A 21,781-nucleotide genomic window follows, 5' to 3' on the forward strand; every position below is an offset into this window, starting at 1 on the left:
AAAGTCTCACATCAACGAGGCTAATCAATGGGCTATGAAGCTGCCCATCGATTGATGTTAATGCAAGGAGTAGGGATTGCCATGCAACGGATGCACTAGAGCTATAAATGTATGAAAGCTCAACAAAAGAAACTAAGTGGGTGTGCATCCAACTTGCTTGCTCACGGAAACCTAGGGCACTTGAGGAGGCCCATTGTTGGAATATACAAGCCAATTTCTATAATGAAAAACTCCCACTAGTATATGAAAGTGACAAAACAAGAGACTCTCTATCATAAAGATTACAGTGCTACTTTGAAGCACAAGTGTGGCAAAGGATAGTAACATTGTCCCTTCTCTCTTTTTATCTCATTTTTTTATTTGGCCTTTCTCTTTTTTTATGGCCTTTCTCTTCTTTTTTTATAATTCCTCACTTGGGACAATGCTCTAGAAATTGATGATCATCACACTTCTATTTATTTACAACGCAATGATTACAACTCGATACTAGAACAAAAGATGACTCTATATGAATGCCTCCGGCGGTGTACCGGGATATGCAATGAACCAAGAGTGACATGTATGAAAGAATTATGAACGGTGGCTTTGCCACAAATACTATGCCAACTACATGATCATGCTAAGCAATATGACAATGATGAATGTGTCATGATGAACGGAATGGTGGAAAGTTGCATGGCAATATATCTCGGAATGGCTATGGAAATGCCATAATAGGTAGGTATGGTGGTTGTTTTGAGGAAGATATAAGGAGGTTTATGTGTGAAAGAGCGTATCATATCACAGGGTTTGGATGCACCGGCGAATTTTGCACCAACTCTCAATGTGAGAAAGGGTAATGCACGGTACCGAAGAGGCTAGCAATGATGGAAGGATGAGAGTGCGTATAATCCATGGACTCAACATTAGTCATAAAGAACTCACATACTTATTGCAAAAATCTACAAGTCATCAAAAACCTCGGCACTACGCGCATGCTCCTAGGGGGATAGATTGGTAGGAAAAGACCATCGCTTGTCCCCGACCGCCACTCATACGGAAGACAATCAAATAACACCTCATGTTTCAAATTTGTTACATAACGTTTACCATACGTGCATGCTACGGGACTTGCAAACTTCAACACAAGCATTTCTCAATTTCACAACTACTCAACTAGCACGACTTTGATATTATTACCTCCATATCTCAAAACAATCATCAAGCATCAAACTTCTCCTAGTATTCAAAACACTCATAAGAAAATTTTACTAATCTTGAATACCTAGCATATTAGGATTTTAAGAAAATTACCATTCTATTTAAGACTCTAAAAATAATCTAAGTGAAGCATGAGAGATCAATAGTTTCTATAAAACAAATCCACCACCGTGCTCTAAAAGATATAAGTGAAGTAGTAGAGCAAAACTACATAACTCAAAAGATATAAGCGAAGCACATAGAGTATTCTAACAAATTCCAAATCATGTAAGGCTCTCTCAAAAGGTGTGTACAGCAACGATGATTGTGGTAAACTAAAAAGCAAAGACTCAAATCATACAAGACGCTCCAAGCAAAACACATATCATGTGGTGAATAAAAATATAGCTCTAAGTAAAGTTACCGATAGAAGTAGACGAAAAGAGGGGATGCCTTCCGGGGCATCCCCAAGCTTTGGTTTTTAGGTGTCCTTAGATTATCTTGGGGGTGCCATGGGCATCCCCAAGCTTGGGCTCTTGCCACTCCTTGTTCCATAATCCATCAAATCTTTACCCAAAACATGAAAACTTCACAACACAAAACTCAAAGTAGAAAATCTCGTGAGCTCCATTAGCGAAAGAAAACAAAAGACCACTTCAAGGTGCTGTAATGAAATCATTACTTATTTATATTGGTGTTAAACCTACTGTATTCCAACTTCTCTATGGTTTATAAACTATTTTACTAGCCATAGATTCATCAAAATAAGCAAACAACACACGAAAAACAGAATCTGTCAAAAACAGAACAGTCCGTAGTAATCTGTAGCTAGCGCAAGATATGAAACCCCAAAAATTCTAAAATAAATTGATGGACGTGAGGAATTTATCTATTAATAATCTTCAAAAAGAATTAACTAAATAGCACTTTCCAAATAAAAATGGAAGCAGTTCTCGTGAGCGCTAAAGTTTTTGTTTTTTATAGCAAGTTTAACAAGACTTTCCCCAAGTCTTCCCTTGGCACAAATACTAATTAAACACAAAAACACAACCAAAAACAGAGGCTAGATAAATTATTTATTACTAAACAGGAGCAAAAAGCAAGGAATAAAAATAAAATTGGGTTGCCTCCCAACAAGCGCTATCGTTTAACGCCCCTAGCTAGGCATAACAAGCAAGGATAGATCTAGGTATTGACATCTTTGGTAGGCAATCCATAAGTGGCTCTCAATAATAGATTCATAAGGTAATTTAATTTTCTTTCTAGGAAAGTGTTCCATGCCTTTCCTTAACTAAAATTGGAATCTAATATTTCCTTTCTTCATATCAATAATTGCACCAATCGTTCTAAGGAAAGGTCTACCAAGAATAATAGGACATGAAGGATTGCAATCTATGTCAAGAACAATAAAATCTACGGGTACATAATTCCTATTTGCAACAATAAGAACATCATTAATTCTTCCCATAGGTTTCTTAATAGTGGAATCCACAAGGTGCATGTTTAGAGAGCAATCATCAAAATCACGGAAACCTAACAAATCACACAAAGTTTTTGGAATCGTGGAAACACTAGCACCAAATCACATAAAGCATAGCATTCATGATCTTTAATTTTAATTTTAATAGTTGGTTCCCACTCATCATAAAGTTATCTAGGGATAGAAACTTCCAATTCAAGTTTTTCTTCATAAGATTGCATCAAGGCATCAACGATATGTTTAGTGAATGCTTTATTTTGACTATAAGCATGAGGAGAATTTAGCACGGATTGCAACAAGGAAATACAATCAATCAAAGAGAAATTTTCATAATTAAATTACTTGAAATCCAAAATAGTGGGTTTAGCAACATCTAGGGTTTTAATTTCTTCAATCCCACTTTTATCAATTTTAGCATCAAGATCTAAAGACTCCGAATTCTTGGAACGCCTTCTAGGTAAAGGTGGATCATATTTAGTCCCATCATTATCAAAATTCATATTACAAAACAAAGATTTAATAGGGGACACATCAATAACTTTTAGATCTTCATCTTTATTTTCATAGGAACTAGAAGAACACACTCTTATAAAGGCATCTTTTAAGTTTTCTCCTAGTCTTTGTTTGAAGTGAAAGATTTCGAACTCAGGGGACAACAGAGAAGATAAGGGACTAGCCATAACGACAAGCAAACGAACTAACACACAATCAAACAAAAAGCAAGCGGGCATAAAGAGGCAAATAGAGAAAGAGAGGGAGGATAGGGAGAGAGGGCGAATAAAACGGCAAGGGTGAAGTGGGGGAGAGGGAAACGAGAGGCAAATGGCAAATAATGTAATGCGGGAGATAAGGGTATGTGATGGGTACTTGGTATATTGACTTTTGCGTAGACCTCCCCGGCAATGGCGCCAGAAATCCTTCTTGCTGCTACCTTTTGACCACTGCGTTGGTTTTCCCCGAAGAGGAAGGGATGATGCAGCAAAGTAGCGTAAGTATTTCCCTCAATTTTTGAGAACCAAGGTATCAATCCAGCAGGAGGCTACGCGCGAGTCCCTCGCACCTACACAAAATAAATAAATCCTCGCAACCAACGCGATAAGGGGTTGTCAATCCCTACACAGCGACTTACGAGAGTGAGATCTGATAGATATGATAAGACAATATTTTTGGTATTTTTTATGATAAATATGCAAAGTAAAATAAAAGCAAAGTAAAACAAAAGGAAATAACTAAGTATTGGAAGATTAATATGATGAAGACAGACCCGGGGGCCATAGGTTTCACTAGTGGCTTCTCTCGAGAGCATAAGTATTCTACCGTGGGTGAATGAATTACCGTTGAGCAATTGACAGAATTGAGCATAGTTATGAGAATATCTAGGTACGATCATGTATATAGGCATCACGTCCGAGACAAGTAGACCGACTCCTGCATGCATCTACTACTATTACTCCACTCATCGACCGCTATCCAGCATGCATCTAGAGTATTAAGTTCATGAAAACAGAGTAACGCCTTAAGCAAGATGACATGATGTAGAGGGATAAACTCATGCAATATGATGAAAACCCCATCTTGTTATCCTCGATGGCAACAATACAATACGTGCCTTGCTGCCCCTACTGTCACTGGGAAAGGACACCGCAAGATTGAACCCAAAGCTAAGCACTTCTCCCATTGCAAGAAGGATCAATCTAGTAGGCCAAACCAAACTGATAATTTGAAGAGACTTGAAAAGATAACCAATCGTACATAAAAGAATTCAGAGAAGATTCAAATATTGTTCATAGATAGACTTGATCATAAACCCACAATTTATCGGTCTCAACAAACACACTGCAAAAAGAAGATTACATCGAATAAATCTTCACAAGAGAGGGGGAGAACATTGTATTGAGATCCAAAAAGAGAGAAGAAACCATCTAGCTAATAACTATGGACTCGAAGGTCTGAGGTAAACTACTCACACTTCATCGGAGGGGCTATGGTGTTGATGTAGAAGCCCTCCGTGATCGATGCCCCCTCCGGCGGAGCTCCGGAACAGGCCCCAAGATGGGATCTTGTGGATACAGAAAGTTGCGGCGATGGAATTAGGGTTTTGGCTCTGTATCTGATCGTTTGGGGGTACGTAGGTATATATAGGAGGAAGGAGTACGTCGGTGAAGCAACAGGGGGGCCACGAGGGTGGAGGGCGCGCCTGGGGGGTAGGCGCGCCCCCCTACCTCGTGGCCTCCTCTTTTGTTTCTTGACGTAGGGTCCAAGTCCCCTGGATCATGTTCGGTGAGAAAATCACGTTCCCGAAGGTTTCATTCCGTTTGGACTCCATTTGGACTCCGTTTGATATTCCTTTTCTTCGAAACCCTGAAATATGCAAAAAAAACAGCAATTCTGGGCTGGGCCTCCGGTTAATAGGTTAGTCCCAAAAATAATATAAAAGTGGATAATAAAGCCCAATAATGTCCAAAACAGTAGATAATATAGCATGGAGCAATAAAAATTATAGATACGTTGGAGACGTATCACCCGCTGCTGGCAAGGGAGGAGGCACCGATTGAGCATCACTTGGATCACGCTAGTTATCTTGACACCAGCCTTCTTCACGCTGAGGATGCGCTTTTGCAGCAGTTCCACTTCTTCGGGAGACCCCCAGTCAGGGCTCTTCTTGGTCCACAAGGTCAGCCTCATGGTGGTCCGACTTGAACTCCGGGGTCGTCGCCCAGGCCACATCACGTGGTTTTATGATATAAAACCACTCTTTCTGCCAAACCTTGACCGTGTCCATGAACGTACCCGCCGGCCACTCTACACGGGTAAGCTTGCTGACCATGGCTCCCTGCAGTCCGCTTGCTGGCCGTCCACAATCTTCGGCTTCACATTGAATACCTTCAGCCATAAGCCGAAGTGCGGATGGATGCGAAGTAGAGCGTCACAAATGATGCTGAAGCATCGAAGGTGGAGGATGGAGTTCGGGGCTAGATCGTGAAAGTCTAGCCCATAAAAGTACATCAACCCTCGGACAAAGGGGTGGAGCGGAAAGCCTAGCCCTCGAACAAAGTGAGGGACGAACACCACCCTCTCACCAGGCCATGGTGTGGGAATGGCCTGGCCTACTTCTGGGGCCCGGTGAACAACAGCGGCTGGGAGGTAGCCGGCGCGCTTCAAGTCCTTGATATCCTTATTAGTGATGGTCGAGGCCTCCCACTTATCCCCCGCACCAGATCCAGCCATTGCCAAGAACGGGGAGCAGAGCCATGGCGGAGAGATGGGTTGGAGCGCTCGAGCTCTGTAGATTGAGAAGGGTTGTGGCAAGAGGAAGAAGAAGGCGTATGGGGACAATTGTGGCTACTCCCTTTTATAAGCAGTCGTAATACCAGGAGTCCTATGAATGCGCCACTCACCTCGCCTATTCCCGATAAACTCATGGCGTTATGCGTGAGTGGGATACTATGAAATCATTGATCAAATCCCTTAAAAAATGGGACATGATCTCCACCTCGAAGAGACGTGCCTATGAAGGGGCAGCCTCGAGCCGCATATCGAGTCTTCATGTTTATATGACCAAACGCGACCCTTCACCAAAAGTTGTTAGTCAAAGATACCGTTCACATTCGAACGATTGGCCTTTGGGGCTAAGTAAAACAGATAGCTCGGACTCTGGAAACGGCTCGGCGTATGGCCGAATTGGATCAGGCATCGTTTGAAGACTTCTCTAGGGGAGGATTATTCGAATACTCAGGAGACAAGGGAACTCGCCTGCAAGCAGCCGGAGTTTGCAGTCAAGGGAGTTACAGGAAGCTGGCGTTGAAGGCTAGTTCAGGGGCTACTAAGGGAGTCCTGGACTAGGGGGTCCTCTGGGTGCTGGCTCATCTCACGTGGGCCGGATTGTTGGGTCGCACCGTGTCTGGACCGATGACACTTGTGCCTTGGTGTGTACCCCAAGTCAAGATGAAAGATCCGGCGTTTCCTTGATGTAGCCGACTATCTCTGTAAACCCTAGTATCCCTGGTGTCTATATAAACCAAGGGGGTTTAGTCCGTAGAGGCTAGGAGAACAATTGCCATCCTACTAGTTAGGGTTTAGTTCCTCTGATCTCGAGGTACATCAACTCTGTAATCCCCATATAAACAAGCAGTATAATCAAGCAGGACGTAGGGTATTACCTCTTAGAGAGGGCCCGAACCTGGGTAAATATCGTGTCATGCGTCCCTTGTTCCCCATCGATCCAAGATCTATAGTTTGGGACCCCCTACCCGAGATCCATCGGTTTTGACACCGACAGGGATGATGTCAGATGCACCATAATTGTTGATGCAAAACTTTGGAATAAAATGATCACAGTAAGTTATTTTACCAACATTGCAACTACAACTTCATGCTTGAAGTTAGTATTATTATGGTGTTAATTATTTCACTCTTGTCTATAGACATGGAAAAGAATCGGAAAATTCAGGAGACGATCTTTCCCCCTATATGAGAGGTTAGGGGACTTATACAATGGTAAGCTTAATTTGAACAGAAAGTGACCCCCATTATGTTTTCATAAATATTTTTTCTCAAGCATGTTGTTTCTTTCTGAATTTAATGCTTAACATAAAACTGAACCATGTGCTTTGTGTAGGCCATATAGTTGAGGGTACTTACAATTTCATATCTTCTAAACCATCACAACAAGCTAAACCATCACAAGTACCAAATATTACAAGTGGAAGATGACATCAAAGAAGAGGAGGCAGAACAGGTAGATGCTGACGAGTTGTAGATCCTGGAGGAACGGGATGTTGCTGATCAAGATAGATCCTGGAGGGTTACCATCGCTGATCTTGGAGAAACTGATGAACAAGACGGTGAAAAGAGGGTTTCTGCTGCTGGTGCTACTACAAGAATGAAGCCTCTGAAGGAGGCAAAGAAGCGAAAGAAGACTGGAGATGCAATGGTGGAAGTGATGCAGTAGTACGTGAATATAAAGAAGAAACAAGCGGAGGATGAAGTCGCCCTGCTGACAAAAGAGAGTGTTGGATCAACAAATGGGCAAGAATTCTCCATCTGCAAGTGCATTTCTATAGTGCACAAGATGGAAGGCACCGCACCACAATTTTAAAAAAAATGAAATATTCCAGAAAGATGGAGCCAAACATTAATTGTTGTTCATCAAGTTAGGAGATCATGGGAGCTGGGTAGCTGAAAAATCCGTGAATTTGTTCTTCTCTCCCTGTTGTGATGTTCTCCTTCTATGGCACTGGAGTGAGCTCGTGATGTCTCCATTTTAGGATAGAGGAGTGTGCAAGTGTGCTTCTTCTTAGTATTATTTCTTTTCTGTTTACTCCTCAGATATTTCATTTCCTTTTGCTACAACTGTTGAGCTCCAAATCTGTTGTGATTCATTTAATCTTTAAATCCAGAGAAAGAAGTGCATAGAACTTTATTCTTTCTCTCTATAGTTTTGTACATGTCACACTGCATTGTATGTTTGCTTCACTAGAAAGTAGCCAGGTGGACTTTTACATCAACTAGCTATGGATGGTTACTAGTATCTAGTAGTAATAAGCTAGCTGGCACTTTATATATTTTCATTCAACTGCAATTTGTTGTGTTATTACTTATTATATACACCGCAAGCTCATGATTTTATACTTTTTGGTCCAACAAAAAATGATGATCAAATTTTATTTTCAGCCAAGGAAGAAGCTCGCTCCCAAGAGTGCAAAGTGAAGGCAAGGCGGACGAAATGATAAGAGTAACATGATATCGAGTGTTGTTGCCACTCAAAATGAAAAAAATATGAACTTTTGTCGTGAACTGCTATGAGAAACTGTTGTTACGATTCTCTTTCTTTAGCCCAGATGATATATTATCGTTTTATTTGATTGAAAGTCATGCAAAATGACTGTGGTGTTAAGTAGATTGTGGTGGTGTTCAGCAAATGGGTGTTTGATTTGCATCCTGATGCATGCTTGCCTTTGATGCTCTTTGTTCATATGCCACTGAAGCTAGGGATGGACTATGTCCTTTTAGCAATAAAAGATTTGTTTTGCTTCCAGTAGTTGTAGTAAATATTGGATTTATTTTGACGTGTTATGTGCTTTTATGGAGTGAAATTGTAGGTTGTGAAGAGTCATTAGCCATTTATATATGGTAAAAATAAGCTTGAGTAAAATCCCCAATTTATACGTGACAAACATTCAGTATCACCCATGATAAAGGGGTTTGAGAGGGGGAAGAGGTTTGGTGGGAATTTGGTGAAGGAAACGAATTTACCAAATCCCCGGCCCCTTCAGCTTGGAAACCTTCCTGGCCAAACGAGGCCTTAATGAAAACCGGGGGGAGGGGGGACCCTTCATTGATAAAAAAATAAGGGTGCTTTCCTTTTTTTTGATCAAATGCACACAACTCATCTCTACTCCTAATGGAGCAGTTGGTAGTCTCCGCCGGTCAATTTTTGTCCCACCACTTTCGTTCGGTTTTTTTCGTCGGTTAACCTTCGCCCACCTCCCACCCCACCTCACCCCACCCCATGCACGCACCCCCAAGAAAACCACCCCGCAGGAGGAACGCCGTTCCTCTCGATCCCCTTCCGTCGCCACCGCCGTCCTCTCGATCCCCTCGAGTAAGCGGCGCCGCCATTGGCTCCCGATCTCCTCCATGGCGGATTCCCATGGACGCCGCGGCAGGGCATGGTCGCGTTAATCGCATGGAGGGTCGCGTCGAGGAAAGCGACGACCTCGCAGGCATCGAGTCAAGCGGCTAGCCCTTCTTACGCGATTGCGCCGTTCTTTTCTTCCCCGGCAGAGATTGGTGCCACCACGGCCGCATCATGGATTTTGCCCTGCATCGCCTCTGATTTGGGAGTCTGTTTTTTTTTGCGCTGGATCCTGATTTGGGCGGGATTTTTTTCCCAGGCATTGAGCACGCGCTAGACGGCGGGAACTGTCGCGTCAAGGAGGTCGCTATGGACGGTGGATCCAGGGCGCTGCACGTCGCTGTCGGCCACGGGAGGATGCCATACCCTTTGGGCGCAACAAACTCTTGGCCATATCCTCTTCCGTTTTCACAACAAGTTAATACTCTCTACACTAGCATTAGTACTATTCAGTAATCACCGCTCTAGGCTTTTGAATAAATTTTTATATGAGATCTAGACGGTAATCGTGCAGGCTTTTGTCTAAAGTTTTTTCTTTTGCAATTTGGAATATATAGTAAGTTTGAATATCACATAAATGGTTGGCATCTAATTTTCCATCATGTTACTTACGCATAAGACTTGTATCTCCTTTCTACTGACTAATGGTGAATAGACTCCTTTTGTGAATTAAGATCATTCAGAGATGATAATGATTGTAGCTTGCATTGCATGTACGGTGGTGTACCTCTTGAGTTGGAGAATATCTTAGAATTCATTGACTTGCAGCTATGGCAATGACCAACACAGTTTTGCGTTTTCTTTTTCGTTCCCACGTTCTGGTTGGTGCTGGTGTAGATTTTCTTCTTCAATAAAATACATAGAAGCAAATTAGACTGGTTGCAAATATCATGCTACTTCACCAGAAATTATGTTTTCCAACTGAAATCATTTTTGTTTACTAGGCGCTAGCTATCCCTGACAACAAGGTAAGAGACATGTTGTTTCCAACTCACCCTTAGTTACAGTTGAGATACTTGCACAAAAGACGTCTGCAAATTTTTTATTTTCTTAACATTGTTTTATCATATGCTTTCATAATTTCATCAGGAAAGAGATGCATATGAGAGGAAGAGAGCCTCCCCCAAGCTCTGTCTAGGCGATGCACGAGAAATTTGGAAACTATCAAGGAGATGTCCAATGATGAATATACTCAGACACTGAGATACATTCTAAAACGTGTTTACGCAGGTTTGTCCTGATCATCCTTATTTTTAAACCCGAAACATTCTTTATTATTGACGGGTTCTCTATAATCCCATGTTTGTGAATTCAATTGCTTAGTTTGATTGAGAGTACTTAAGTTAATGTGCATGTATACTTTTCTAGATCATATATTAATAGGTTGGACTCTTCATGTACACTAAATGTGAAACTCATTATGATTCGGAAGTCCTGATAGCTTGTGAGATAGTTGATGTATTTTATAAGTCATGCAAAGCTTGTGAGATAGTTGATGTATTTTATAAGTCATGCAATTTGTTGTTAGCAACATGTACCTGCAGATTTGGGGTAATTTCCATTTCAACATTGTTTTTGTTCTCAGACATTTTGGATCATACTAAGATACTTCAGAGAGATGTCCCAGATTTATTCTTTTGAATTTCACTAATTTCTTTCAATGGCTTCAGATTCACCAGTGCGTTCGTTATTGCCATTTTGAGTTACTATTGGTACCTATGATTTGGATCATTAACAGTTCAATTTGTTTAGGTGATGGGGCTGCCGCCAACTTGGGCCTGCTCAAGAACAGCGACTCTACAGGAGGGGGATGGAGTCACGGAAGCTCCTGTGCTATTGGGAGCGACGGTTCCACAATGAGCCGGTCTTTTGTCACATCTGAGTTGGAGGATGTCCAAGGCCGGAAGTGTTCGTCACCACTAAGCCGCGGTAAGTAAGGAATTTTCCAGAGAGTGGTGGATGAATTTTTTTTCTCCAAATGGTGGTGAATCTATGCATGTGTGTACTTTCATGGCCTTTTTGTGCTTGATCCATCCATTTTACATTATAAATTGATTGTATCAGCTACTGCAGCGATGATGGATTGTATTGTATCAAACCTTCTGGTTAACTGATGTTGGAGCCATGGAATAAATGCTAGCATCCAATCAGGATTTAAAAGCGAAAGCATGATCTTAGTTTAGTTATGTGCGTAAAAAAGCTCATGTACATATGTGACTTAAATATGTAGCGGCAGTCTCGCACAAAGGAAGAGAGAAGATAAATTGATGTCAATGAATTGTGAATGGAAATAAAAACACCAGACTGAATTATGTACTCTTTTTTTCCTAGCTTAAATTATTTATTGAGATTGTACTACACCCTGTTATTCTAATTTTATACACTTCTTTCTTTCCCAAAAATATATTAATTGGTTCTTAGCTTCCTAAAACTCAGGAATATTTTATCTTTCTCATACATTTTAATTCATTTTATGCAGGCTGAGATAATACTGACGCGATGTCCAGATTTGGATGTCTCATCTCTGAATAGTTGAAACGCCGAGTACTCCATGAAAGCTTGCCTAACGGCTTTTGCGCAATATTATATCTTTGGACGTTTGCACTTCCGCGGCTCTAGACATGAGCTTCCTTATATGGTAAGAAAATGCTGGTCAAGAGCTCGATTCAGCTTGTGGAAATAAATAATCTCCCATATTTATTAAATTTGCTTGCTTTGGCATGTTACTTTATCTATATTTGAAATAGGATATTCTTTGATATGTAACTTTAGGAAATAGTTGGTTTTCAATCTTTTTGCTTGAGATTCAGAAGATCCAAAACTGCCTGATACAATGGCTACTCTAATCAATAAAATGAGTTACATATATATTCAGAAACTATGTTGATCAGGCTACTTATATGCATTGGAAAACCATTAGATTCCTTGTTGCATTAACATTGACATCCACAGTTACTTCTCTGTACATATTTAAAATGTAGATAAAATGTATATCCTCTAGCTCTCATGTGTTTTAGTCTCTCTTTTCTCTTTATGTTGTATCACCAATGATGAGAAAGAGATCAGGGGCCATGGAGAGGGAGAGAGAGAGGTCTAAATGATTGTAGCCATACCAGTTTCATGTTTCCATGTATGACATTATACTAGATAGAAAACAGTAACTTTGTGTGGGTTGATTATACTAAATACTTATAACATAATAATCTACATGTATCAATTGTTGCCCATTACTTGCGTACACACTATACCATAGTATTTTAGTAGTGCACCCTATAAAAAAAGCATCAATGCATATGATCCCTTATATCTCACTTCTTGCTTTACATGTGATTTTCTACCTTCAAAAGGTAACATGAGCACCTTGATTTCCTATCTTTTTAGACACATATTTCTTTCAGGGGTTATTTTTCAAACATCCACAACTCCTGCCTCTTACTTAATACACTACATTCTTAAAGCTTCCCAAAGACAGTACATGTTTAAAAAAGTTTATGTCTTTTAGTTTTACAAGCTCCCTAAAACTAAACCGCTGTGGAATAGGTGTGCCTGCCTCCTTTAAAATGTGAGCTACTTATATAGATATTTTTTTTCCTCGTCATTCTTAAGTATTTCCCCTAAAACTGGGTTATGCATAGATGATGACTGCTACAACTCAAAGTAAATATTCTGAACCTAACTAAAGGATTCTGGTGATGGTGGCACAGGCACTAGCAAGTATCTAATGCATATACATGACTTCATATTATTTATCTTATTCACAATCACATACTAATATATTCATGAATTTTTTTTGCATTGTAGAGTGCTAGCGCGCTACATTGCAGAGAAAGCTTTGAGAAAATGCTTTGTTGGGATGATAGACAAGAACAATCAATCCTCATTCCAAGGTTAGATTTGTACTTCCTTCCCAGTTCTTCTTTACAAAGGACCAATCCTCTTACTTTATCCATTCATGTTGTCTTAATTTTGTTCCTTCATGGAAAAACATTCTCATTTCAATCTTTCTCCATTTGGTATGAGTATGGCACATGCTCTTAATTTTTTGACTATTCTTGGTTGATTAATGGTTGGTGTATTGCCTTCCACTTTGGATTTCTCAATCCTCTTGCTTAGGCTACGTGTACCATTCTGTCACATGCCGCCATCGATCTAAGCAAAAATTAGTGTAGATGAACCGAGCTATTTTATTGTAAGCTGTGTACAGAACTTCGTGGGAAAATAATCATGTAGTTAATGTTTTATGAGAGCGGCGTTACTGAGAGCGGCGACAGCTGAACACTTTATCATGTTCGTTGGTCCACTTCTAGAGATATGCGCTAGTGGGGCCATATCAAAGAATACGGTCGTGGTAAAACGAATCGGATGTCGGAATACGGTTGTGAACAGTTCTGTACGACAGCTGGCTAGCACATTGTAGGAGCGTGCCGTGACGGCAATGAGCCGGTCCGTGGCTCAGCTCCGTTGCGAGAATGTGGTCCTCCGAACAGACACGCACGGCGCCGTCTGATGGAAAAAGGCGCCGTCACCGCGGCAGTAAATGATGTATGCATTGGGAAGGTGCGGGGCAACCCAGAGATATGACGGTCTTCTCCCAAAAATGAGCAATTCCCCTCCACCCCCCCCCCCCCCCCCCCCCCCCCCCCCGTTATCCCAAACCCTACCAAGTGAAGACGGCGCAAGTTCCACAAATGGCAGAGGAGGGAAGTGCGACGATGTGTGCGGAAGAATTGCAGAACGGGCTTGAATTTCTGCTAGATCCAGTCGACAGGTACGACGTATATCTGACCACTCTGTTCTTCTGGTCGCATAGATGAACAACCGATGGAAAAATGCTGACTGCTTCTTGTTTTCCCCCCTGGATCCATAGATTTCCGCTGAATGAGGTCACCGCCGACGTTGAGCGGCCAGATCCGCTGGTGCTGGTGGACGTCCGGCGGTCGGCGCCAGCAACTGCCGACTCATCTTCCGCAAGTGTATTTGGTCATATCGGCGCTTCAACTCACCATGTCAGATCCCCTTGCAAGAGGCCGCTCTCACCAACGAAATCTGCTGAGTCCACTAGGAAGGTTAACCCAGAGGCACTAGGGTGGACGAGGAGGTACATAACCGAATCATGGAATTTTTTTACAAAATGGGTACAATTTCAGTAGAGTAGTAGATAATCCTCTGCAGAAAAAATTAGTGTCAGCTATGGTGATGCAAAAAATAGAAAAATGTCTTATTTTTTCATGACTAGTGATAAACTCCTGAGATAATATATAACATTCACAAACTAAAAAGTGAGCCTCCCTCAAATTTCAGGCTTCGAATTGGGCGCGCTCCCCTTGATAGAGTTCCATGTGCTGGTAGAGTAACTCCATTGGAAGAAACCATAAGGAGATATGCCGACAAACCTACAGAAAGTGTAGTAAAGCCGCAGATTGGGATGAGTTTTGATTCCCTTGGGGAAGCTTATGATTTTTATAATCTATATTCGTGGGAGCTTGGATTTGGTATACGATATGGCAAGAGTCGTCTCAATGTTGAGAGGACTAAATGTATGCAAGAGATTGTTTGTGGATGCTCGGTCAGCAACAAGAAACTCACTTGTTTTTATATACTTTTGCGAAATATCGTGACCTCTGCAATTTCATATCGAACTGTCTGACATGTGAATGAAAATGTTTGCAGGGGAAACCTGAGCAGAAGAATAGCAGATCTTGCCGTTGCGAGTGCCCTGCGATGGTGAGGTTACTAAGAGCTGCGGACAATGGATGGTACATTGCTGAGCACCGGGCAAGCCACAATCATTCGCTGTCTCTTACATGCGGGGAAAAGGTTCACTGGCCATCCCACAAACACATAGATGTGTACACAAAGGATCTCGTGAAACAACTTAGGGAAAACAATGTGAACCTCGACAAGGTGTATAGCATAGTTGGGAGCTTCTTCGGATCAACACAGAGCATGCCTTTTACAAAAAGGTCATTGTGCAATCTGTGCGGGAGAATAAGCAGAGACCAAGCTGATGATGATGTCAACAAAACCCTTGCCGTCTTCAAAGAGATTCAGTAGAACGACCCGGAATTCACATATAGGGTCTAGGGTGACGAGGAAAGCAGAATAAAAAACCTTATGTGGACAAATGGAAACATCAAGCTGCAGTACAAGTTCTTTGGCGATGTTGTCACATTCGATACAACATACCGGACAAACTTGTATGACATGCCATTTGGTTTGTTCGTGGGAGTGAACAATCACTTCCAAAGCATAATACTAGCTGGAGTGCTGATGCGCGATGAACAAGTAGAGAGCTTCCAATGGGTATTTTCTGAGTTCATCAACATGATGGGCGGGAAACACCCGCAGACAATATTGACAGGTTTGTGCCAATCTAAGCAAAAAAATGCATTTCCTGGTGTCTATTATTAGATAATTTCACATATTCGAGTCTGTTCTAATATGTTGTACAATTTGTAGACCAAGCATGAGCCATGGAGATAGCAATCCAAAGCGAGCTCCCTAATACTGTCCACAGGTGGTGCAAGTGGCATGTGCTTAAAAAGGCAAAAGAAAGCCTTGGCCCTCTGTACACAAGCAAGAGCGAGTTCAGAGCTGAGTTCCACAAAGTGGTGAATCACATGATAAGCGTGGAGGAATTTGAGATGGCATGGGGTTCACTTGTAGAGAAATACAATCTGAAATCCCACAATTACATGACAAACCTGTACGAGATACGACACAAGTGGGCTAAGCCATACTTCAAGGGAGTGTTCTGTGCAAAAAATGACCAGCACTCAGCGTAGCGAGAGCGCCAACAACATGCTTAAGATTTACATGCCGCCAGCTAGCCCAATGCATGTATTCGTGCGTCAGTACATGAGGCTTCAATTCGACCGTGAATCAGATGAAAGCTAGCAGGAAAAAAGAACAAGGATTGTGAGCTAGCTTTACTTGTGTTTTTGTAGAGTGTGTGATTCTACTCGATAGAAGCAAAGACTAACTTATCTATTTTTTTTGTTTGGTCCTGTCACAGAGTGGTGCTGTCATGAGGACAAACATTGCTATCGAAAGGCACGCAAGTAAGGTTTATACACGAAAGATGTTTGAAATATTTGGTGAAAATCTGTATGAGGGTGGATCTTACCAAGTTGAAGAAGTGGAGAGGAAAAAGAAATACATTGCAAGGCACAATGACGCCGAAAAACGGGAAAGGTGGAGCAAGGTTGAATATGTGGTGACCATATCCGACGATGGGGAGTGGTTTGATTGTGAATGCGGGCAGTATGCACACATGGGGATGCTTTGTTGCCATGCATTAAAGGTTATTTGGACTCTACTCAACTACATAATAACTGGTGCCACAAAAAAAATTGGTAACAATCATGTGGACTAACTAACTAGCTTTTCATGTTGAATCAGGTGATGGACCACATTGGCGTGCAGGAGATACCTAAACGGCACATTCTAAAAAGGTGGACAAAAGATGCTAGGGACATATTGCCACAACACATTGCTCACTTCCAAAAAGATCAAGCTGCTAATCAGTCCTTTACCTGTCGGAGTTCGACTCTGTACCTGCATGCTATGGAACTCGTGAGGATTGGAGACTCGTCGGTAGCTGCCTACGAGCTAGTACTAACAAAGGTAAAAGACCTGATCGTTGAGGCATCTCCGTTAGCTGAGTACTAACAAAGGTAAAAGACCTGATCGTTGAGGCATCTCCGTTAGCTGAAAACAGAGATGGTCTTGGAATTGAGGATAGGATAGTTGCAGAAGCAAGCAAAAAGAAAAATGGCTCAGTAATGGCGGTGGGAAGCATCGATCCGGAGGTGGCCGCAAATGAGAACAGCGTAACCGCATCTGGCAACTGGGATGCGCTCGCTGTACTGTCAGCTCCAGCAAAAAAACGAGGTGTGGGTAGACCATGCTCAAGCAGAGAGAAAGCACCGTATGAAGGCCTGAGCAAGAGGACGAGATTCTGCAGTATACGTAAGCTTCCAGGGCACAAGAGGACTACATGTCCAGATCGCGGTGATGTTCCTAAACAACCTCGCAAGCCTGCCACTTGCAAGAATTACGGTGTCACAGGGCATCGGCGCACCTTGTGCACTAGGCCGCTCGTGCCCAATGCATGATACAATTTACGTTGCAACCATGTAGACGTAGAGTACTGGTGGATTTTTTCAACTGTGTTGCATTTTTATGAATTTCCATATTTGCTTGTACTGACTGTAACCTCTGTTCTGAATAATCTGTTATGTTTGAACCGAGACCTATGTAGAAATCCACAAGGACTGTACGGTCCTTCATTGTGAAATGGCTAGATAGATGTTGGGCCCTTCAGAACTGTATGCTGTGTCTGAACAATGAACGTATAGCATCATCTTGCGTTTTCGGCCGCTCTGTAAACCCGTAGATGACCGCGCTGTGCGACGTCATTTGACCGCCCAAATCCCCCATGACGGATGTTTGGCCACAAGTGCCTGAGTTTGGAAATGAAATCGGCGAATGTGAGTGCTTGTCGGCTGGCATTTTTGAACATATGGGGAGCCATTAGGAACTTAAATGAGTCTTCACACGTGTCCATGTTTGTGCCCTCATGTGAGCACGCGTATGCGGCCGTGGTTTCAAAATTCAAACCGCGGATGGCGCTTCCGCTAGGTTGGCCTCGCTGTACTTAAGGGCGTGGACAGGGGAGAGCTGTACCCAAAAACAGATCGTCTGATGTACTTCAAGGTTCAAGCAGCTCGGCGGAGCAGCCATGGCGCCGGTGGTGAGCGACGACCTTGGATCCGTGTCAGCAAGTCTTCTTGATCACACGGCAACTCCGTTGACCAGCTCTGAAGAGGTAAGTGAAATATGTGGCTTCCGTTATTGTGAAAACAAATCCTGTTTGCTCCCAGTCCCGTGGTTGAATCTGAAACTGCTTTTCAGGATCCATCCCAGCTGATGCCACCCCCAGAAGTTCATGCTGCATCGGATGCTCTGAGCTGCAATGCACAGCAAAGTGCACCTATGGGTGATCAGGCGGAGACAAGTTTTGCAAATGATTGCCCCCAAAACACACTAAAGCTTCTGTACATCATTTGAACCTTGGATTTAAACTGCTAACCTGCAGGCCGTCGTGATCGACGAAACCGTGGCAGCAAGGGGGGGGGGGGGGGGGGGGGGGGCGAAGTCGTTGCAAACAATGCATGTCAGGAGGAGGGGTTTGGCGAGCACGATCCAGATGAGATAAGCGAGCTGGTAGAGCTTGGTTCAGGGGAGGTGGATGACGGTGAAAACTCTGCTGCGGAGAGGATCACAAATACTGAATCCGATGGAGAAGATGAAGTCTACAGCCATCCGCTAAAGCGTGCTCGTGTGTGTGGTGAGGAGCACATGCGCGTATAACTAAACATTGGTGTGCTGAGTGTGTGCATGCATGGTAATATCTCATTACCACAAAAATATGTTGGAAGGTTTATGTCTGCATCCATCACCTAAAGTGTGCTCGTGGTGAGGACCACGAGCGCGTATAGCTACAGTTAGTGTGCTGAGTGTGTGCATGCATGGTAATATCTCATTACCACAATTATGTTGGACGGTTTATGTCAATTACGATGTGTGTCCTAATCCTAAGTTGCTTGTGTGTTGGTGGAAAATGAAAATATCGTGTCATGTTGTAGAGAAAGACACTGTGTTTCCTTTTTCCCCATGGTGCTGAACTGCGATGAGACGAATGAGAAAACAAAAACAATGAATATTAAAACAGGGACAGATATGAATTGTTTCAGGCGTGTTAGGAAAAAAAACAAGTATTTGAGCAAAGAAAATATGGCTACTGATGATGTTGTCATGCCACGTCATGTGCAAAATTGTCAATTCGACTCCACCATAGATTATTGATATGAACAGACAATCGGCATCCATCCTTGTTTGGGAGAATGGGAGTTCCCACCGAGGGGATGGGTGGGGGACCTCACCACCAACCACACCCACCCCGAACACACACCCCACCTCGTCCCCCTGATACAGCACAAATCCCTTGAGTGAAGGCACCGCGTTTATGAAAAGAGTGCACCAAAAAACGTCAGAACTAACACGTGTAGACGAGGTAAGAAGTAAACAAATATCGGGATTAAAAGGTTTGGTGCCGACGATCATTACAAGCCACGCGATCTAACATGTGGTGTGGCATTGAAAAATGTGAATTATAGATTGGTTCACTGAAGTGAGATGAAGTGTCAATCGGTAGCTCTCAATGGTGCGAAAAACGGTTTAATGGCGGGAAAGAATATCATCGTTATCTCCGATGTATGAAGTGAAGCATTGGGACCACCGAATCATCCATGCTACATCTCAAGTAGTTTCCTCTTTCGACTGTTATGGAGAACACAATAAAAGAAAATGAAAGAAATATTGGAGAAAGAGACGTTGCAGGGGTGGTTCACAATTAGGGCTAAGTTTTGTTGTTGGGGATGGTAAACCCCAGGCAATAAACCACCAAGGGGGTGATTTCATTGCACACTTGAGATCCTCAGTTAAATCATCGTTTGTATTTGGACAATAAAATGAAGAAACAGGGGGAAGAGGATGAGGGGGCTTACCACAGGCGGATAGGGAAAGCGCGGCCGGAGTTTCGTCGCGCTAGGGAGAGAAGCTCGCGTTGTACTTATATCCCGGTGCCTTGGGGTCACAAGAACCAGTGAAGCAGGGTTTCCCTTGACAAACCATAGGGGCGTGGGCATCTCACCCAGTAAGAGGCCATGGGGAGAGCCGATCGTCCCTCACCCAGATGGGTCTCCTAAGTGTACACTGTAAATCCCGCCCATGGTTTCTCGGGCCGGAAAAATAAGCAGGGGTTCCCAGGGATCTGGGTGTACAAAACGAGACCTTAACTTTAAAACGACCTAAATCAAATCTTTCCTCCATTCATTTTTGCAAAATTCCTTTTTGTTTATTTTCTTGTTATTAAATAAAAATTGTCAAGTCGATCCTGCCACAGTCTATTGAGATGAATAGACAATCGGGATCCCTCCTTGTTTGGAAGAATGGGAGTTCTCGCTGAGGGTAGGGGAGGGGACCCTACCACAAACCACACCAACCCCCCTGACACACACCCCACCCCGTCCCCCCGCGATACAGCACAAAACCCTTGAGTAAAAACATCCCCTTTTTGGAAAGGGTGCACCGAAGAACCAGCAGAACTAACACACGTAGACGAGGCTTCATGGGCGCGTTGTTGCAAACAACATACGATACCTGATGTTGCACCATGAGCGGGTAGATCATCGCGTGCATTGTGCCACCATGCAAAAAAAAACATCGTCAGTATAAGTAAATGAACATCGCATGCGTTATCGCCCTAACCTATTGAGCGCACTTTCGCCGTCAGCAAACATTTTAATCATGATAAGTTTGTTTGCTTCTTACCTCGTAAGAGGAGAACAACATGAACCACGAGAAAACACATCTTGTTGTTGGGGGGGGGGGGGGGTATTGATGTTTTCCTCTTACGAGGTAAGATGTAAACAAACTTATCGTGTTTAAAAATTTTGCTGCTGGTGATCATGACATGCCGCGCGACCTAACATATGTTGTGGCATTAAAAAAATGTGAAGTACAGATTGGATCACTGAAGTGAGATGAAATGTCAATCAATAGATCTCAATGGTACGAAAAACGAGTTAATGACGTGAGAGAATATCCTCGTTATCTCCGATTTACGATGAGAAGCATTGGGACCAACGATAAAACCCTGCTACATCTTAAATAGTTTCCTCATTCGACTGTTCTGGACAACACAATAAAGAAATGAAAGAAAAAAATGGAAAAGGAGACGGTGCGGGGGTGGTTCACAATTAGGGTTAATTTTGTTGTTGGGATGGTAAACCCATGGCAATAAACCACCAGGGGGTGATTTCATTGCGCACTTGAGATCCTCAGTTCGATTGTCATTGGTATTTGGACACGAAAAGGAAAAAATGTGGGGAGGGGGGTGTGAGGAGGCTTACCAAAGGCGGATAGGGAAGCGCGGCTGCAGTTTCGGCGCGCCATACAGAGAAGCTCGCGATGTACTGATATGCCGGCGCTTTTGGGTCACAAGAACCAGCAAAGCAGGTTTTTCCATGACATACCATCAGGGGCGTGATCCTCTCACCCATTAAGAGGCCGTGCGAAGGGCCAATCACCCATCACCAAGATGGGTGTCCGAAGGGTACACTGCATATTCGGGGGCTAATCCCGCCCGTGGCTTGTCGGGCCGGTGAATAAGGAGGGATTCCCCGGGGTCCTAGTGCACAAAGAGGAGACCTTAACTTTAAATCGACCTAAATCAGATATTTCTCCCTAAATTTTTTTGAAATTCCTTTTTGTTTGTTTGCTTACTATTAAATAAAAACCAAGGGTGTAAAGATGCACCGACGTGGCCAAGCGACTAAAATAAAATTAGGCGACAAATTAAGTGGACACATGCAACAAAAATGGCATCCTGGTCCGTTGACTGAATATAATATGCGAAC

The 21,781-nt window shown here is 42.8% G+C and overlaps 1 protein-coding gene across 1 annotated transcript; it reads left to right on the forward strand.

Moving 5' to 3' along the window:
- The first annotated feature begins 9,159 nt into the window (after positions 1-9,159).
- LOC125509287 (protein FAR1-RELATED SEQUENCE 11) lies at positions 9,160-16,967 on the forward strand. The gene is given in 13 exon segments (XM_087524049.1): positions 9,160-9,713; positions 10,386-10,526; positions 11,049-11,225; positions 11,776-11,934; positions 13,098-13,183; positions 13,604-14,064; positions 14,164-14,394; positions 14,598-14,862; positions 14,967-15,657; positions 15,756-16,057; positions 16,059-16,214; positions 16,312-16,599; positions 16,698-16,967. Coding segments are annotated over 8 exon segments (2,283 nt in total). The 5' UTR covers positions 9,160-9,713; positions 10,386-10,526; positions 11,049-11,225; positions 11,776-11,934; positions 13,098-13,183; positions 13,604-13,984.
- The last annotated feature ends 4,814 nt before the right edge of the window (positions 16,968-21,781 follow it).

Source organism: Triticum urartu, chromosome 5A, assembly GCF_056163025.1.
Source record: "Triticum urartu cultivar PI428250 chromosome 5A, HENAU_Tu73, whole genome shotgun sequence".
Taxonomy (NCBI): Eukaryota; Viridiplantae; Streptophyta; class Magnoliopsida; order Poales; family Poaceae; genus Triticum; species Triticum urartu.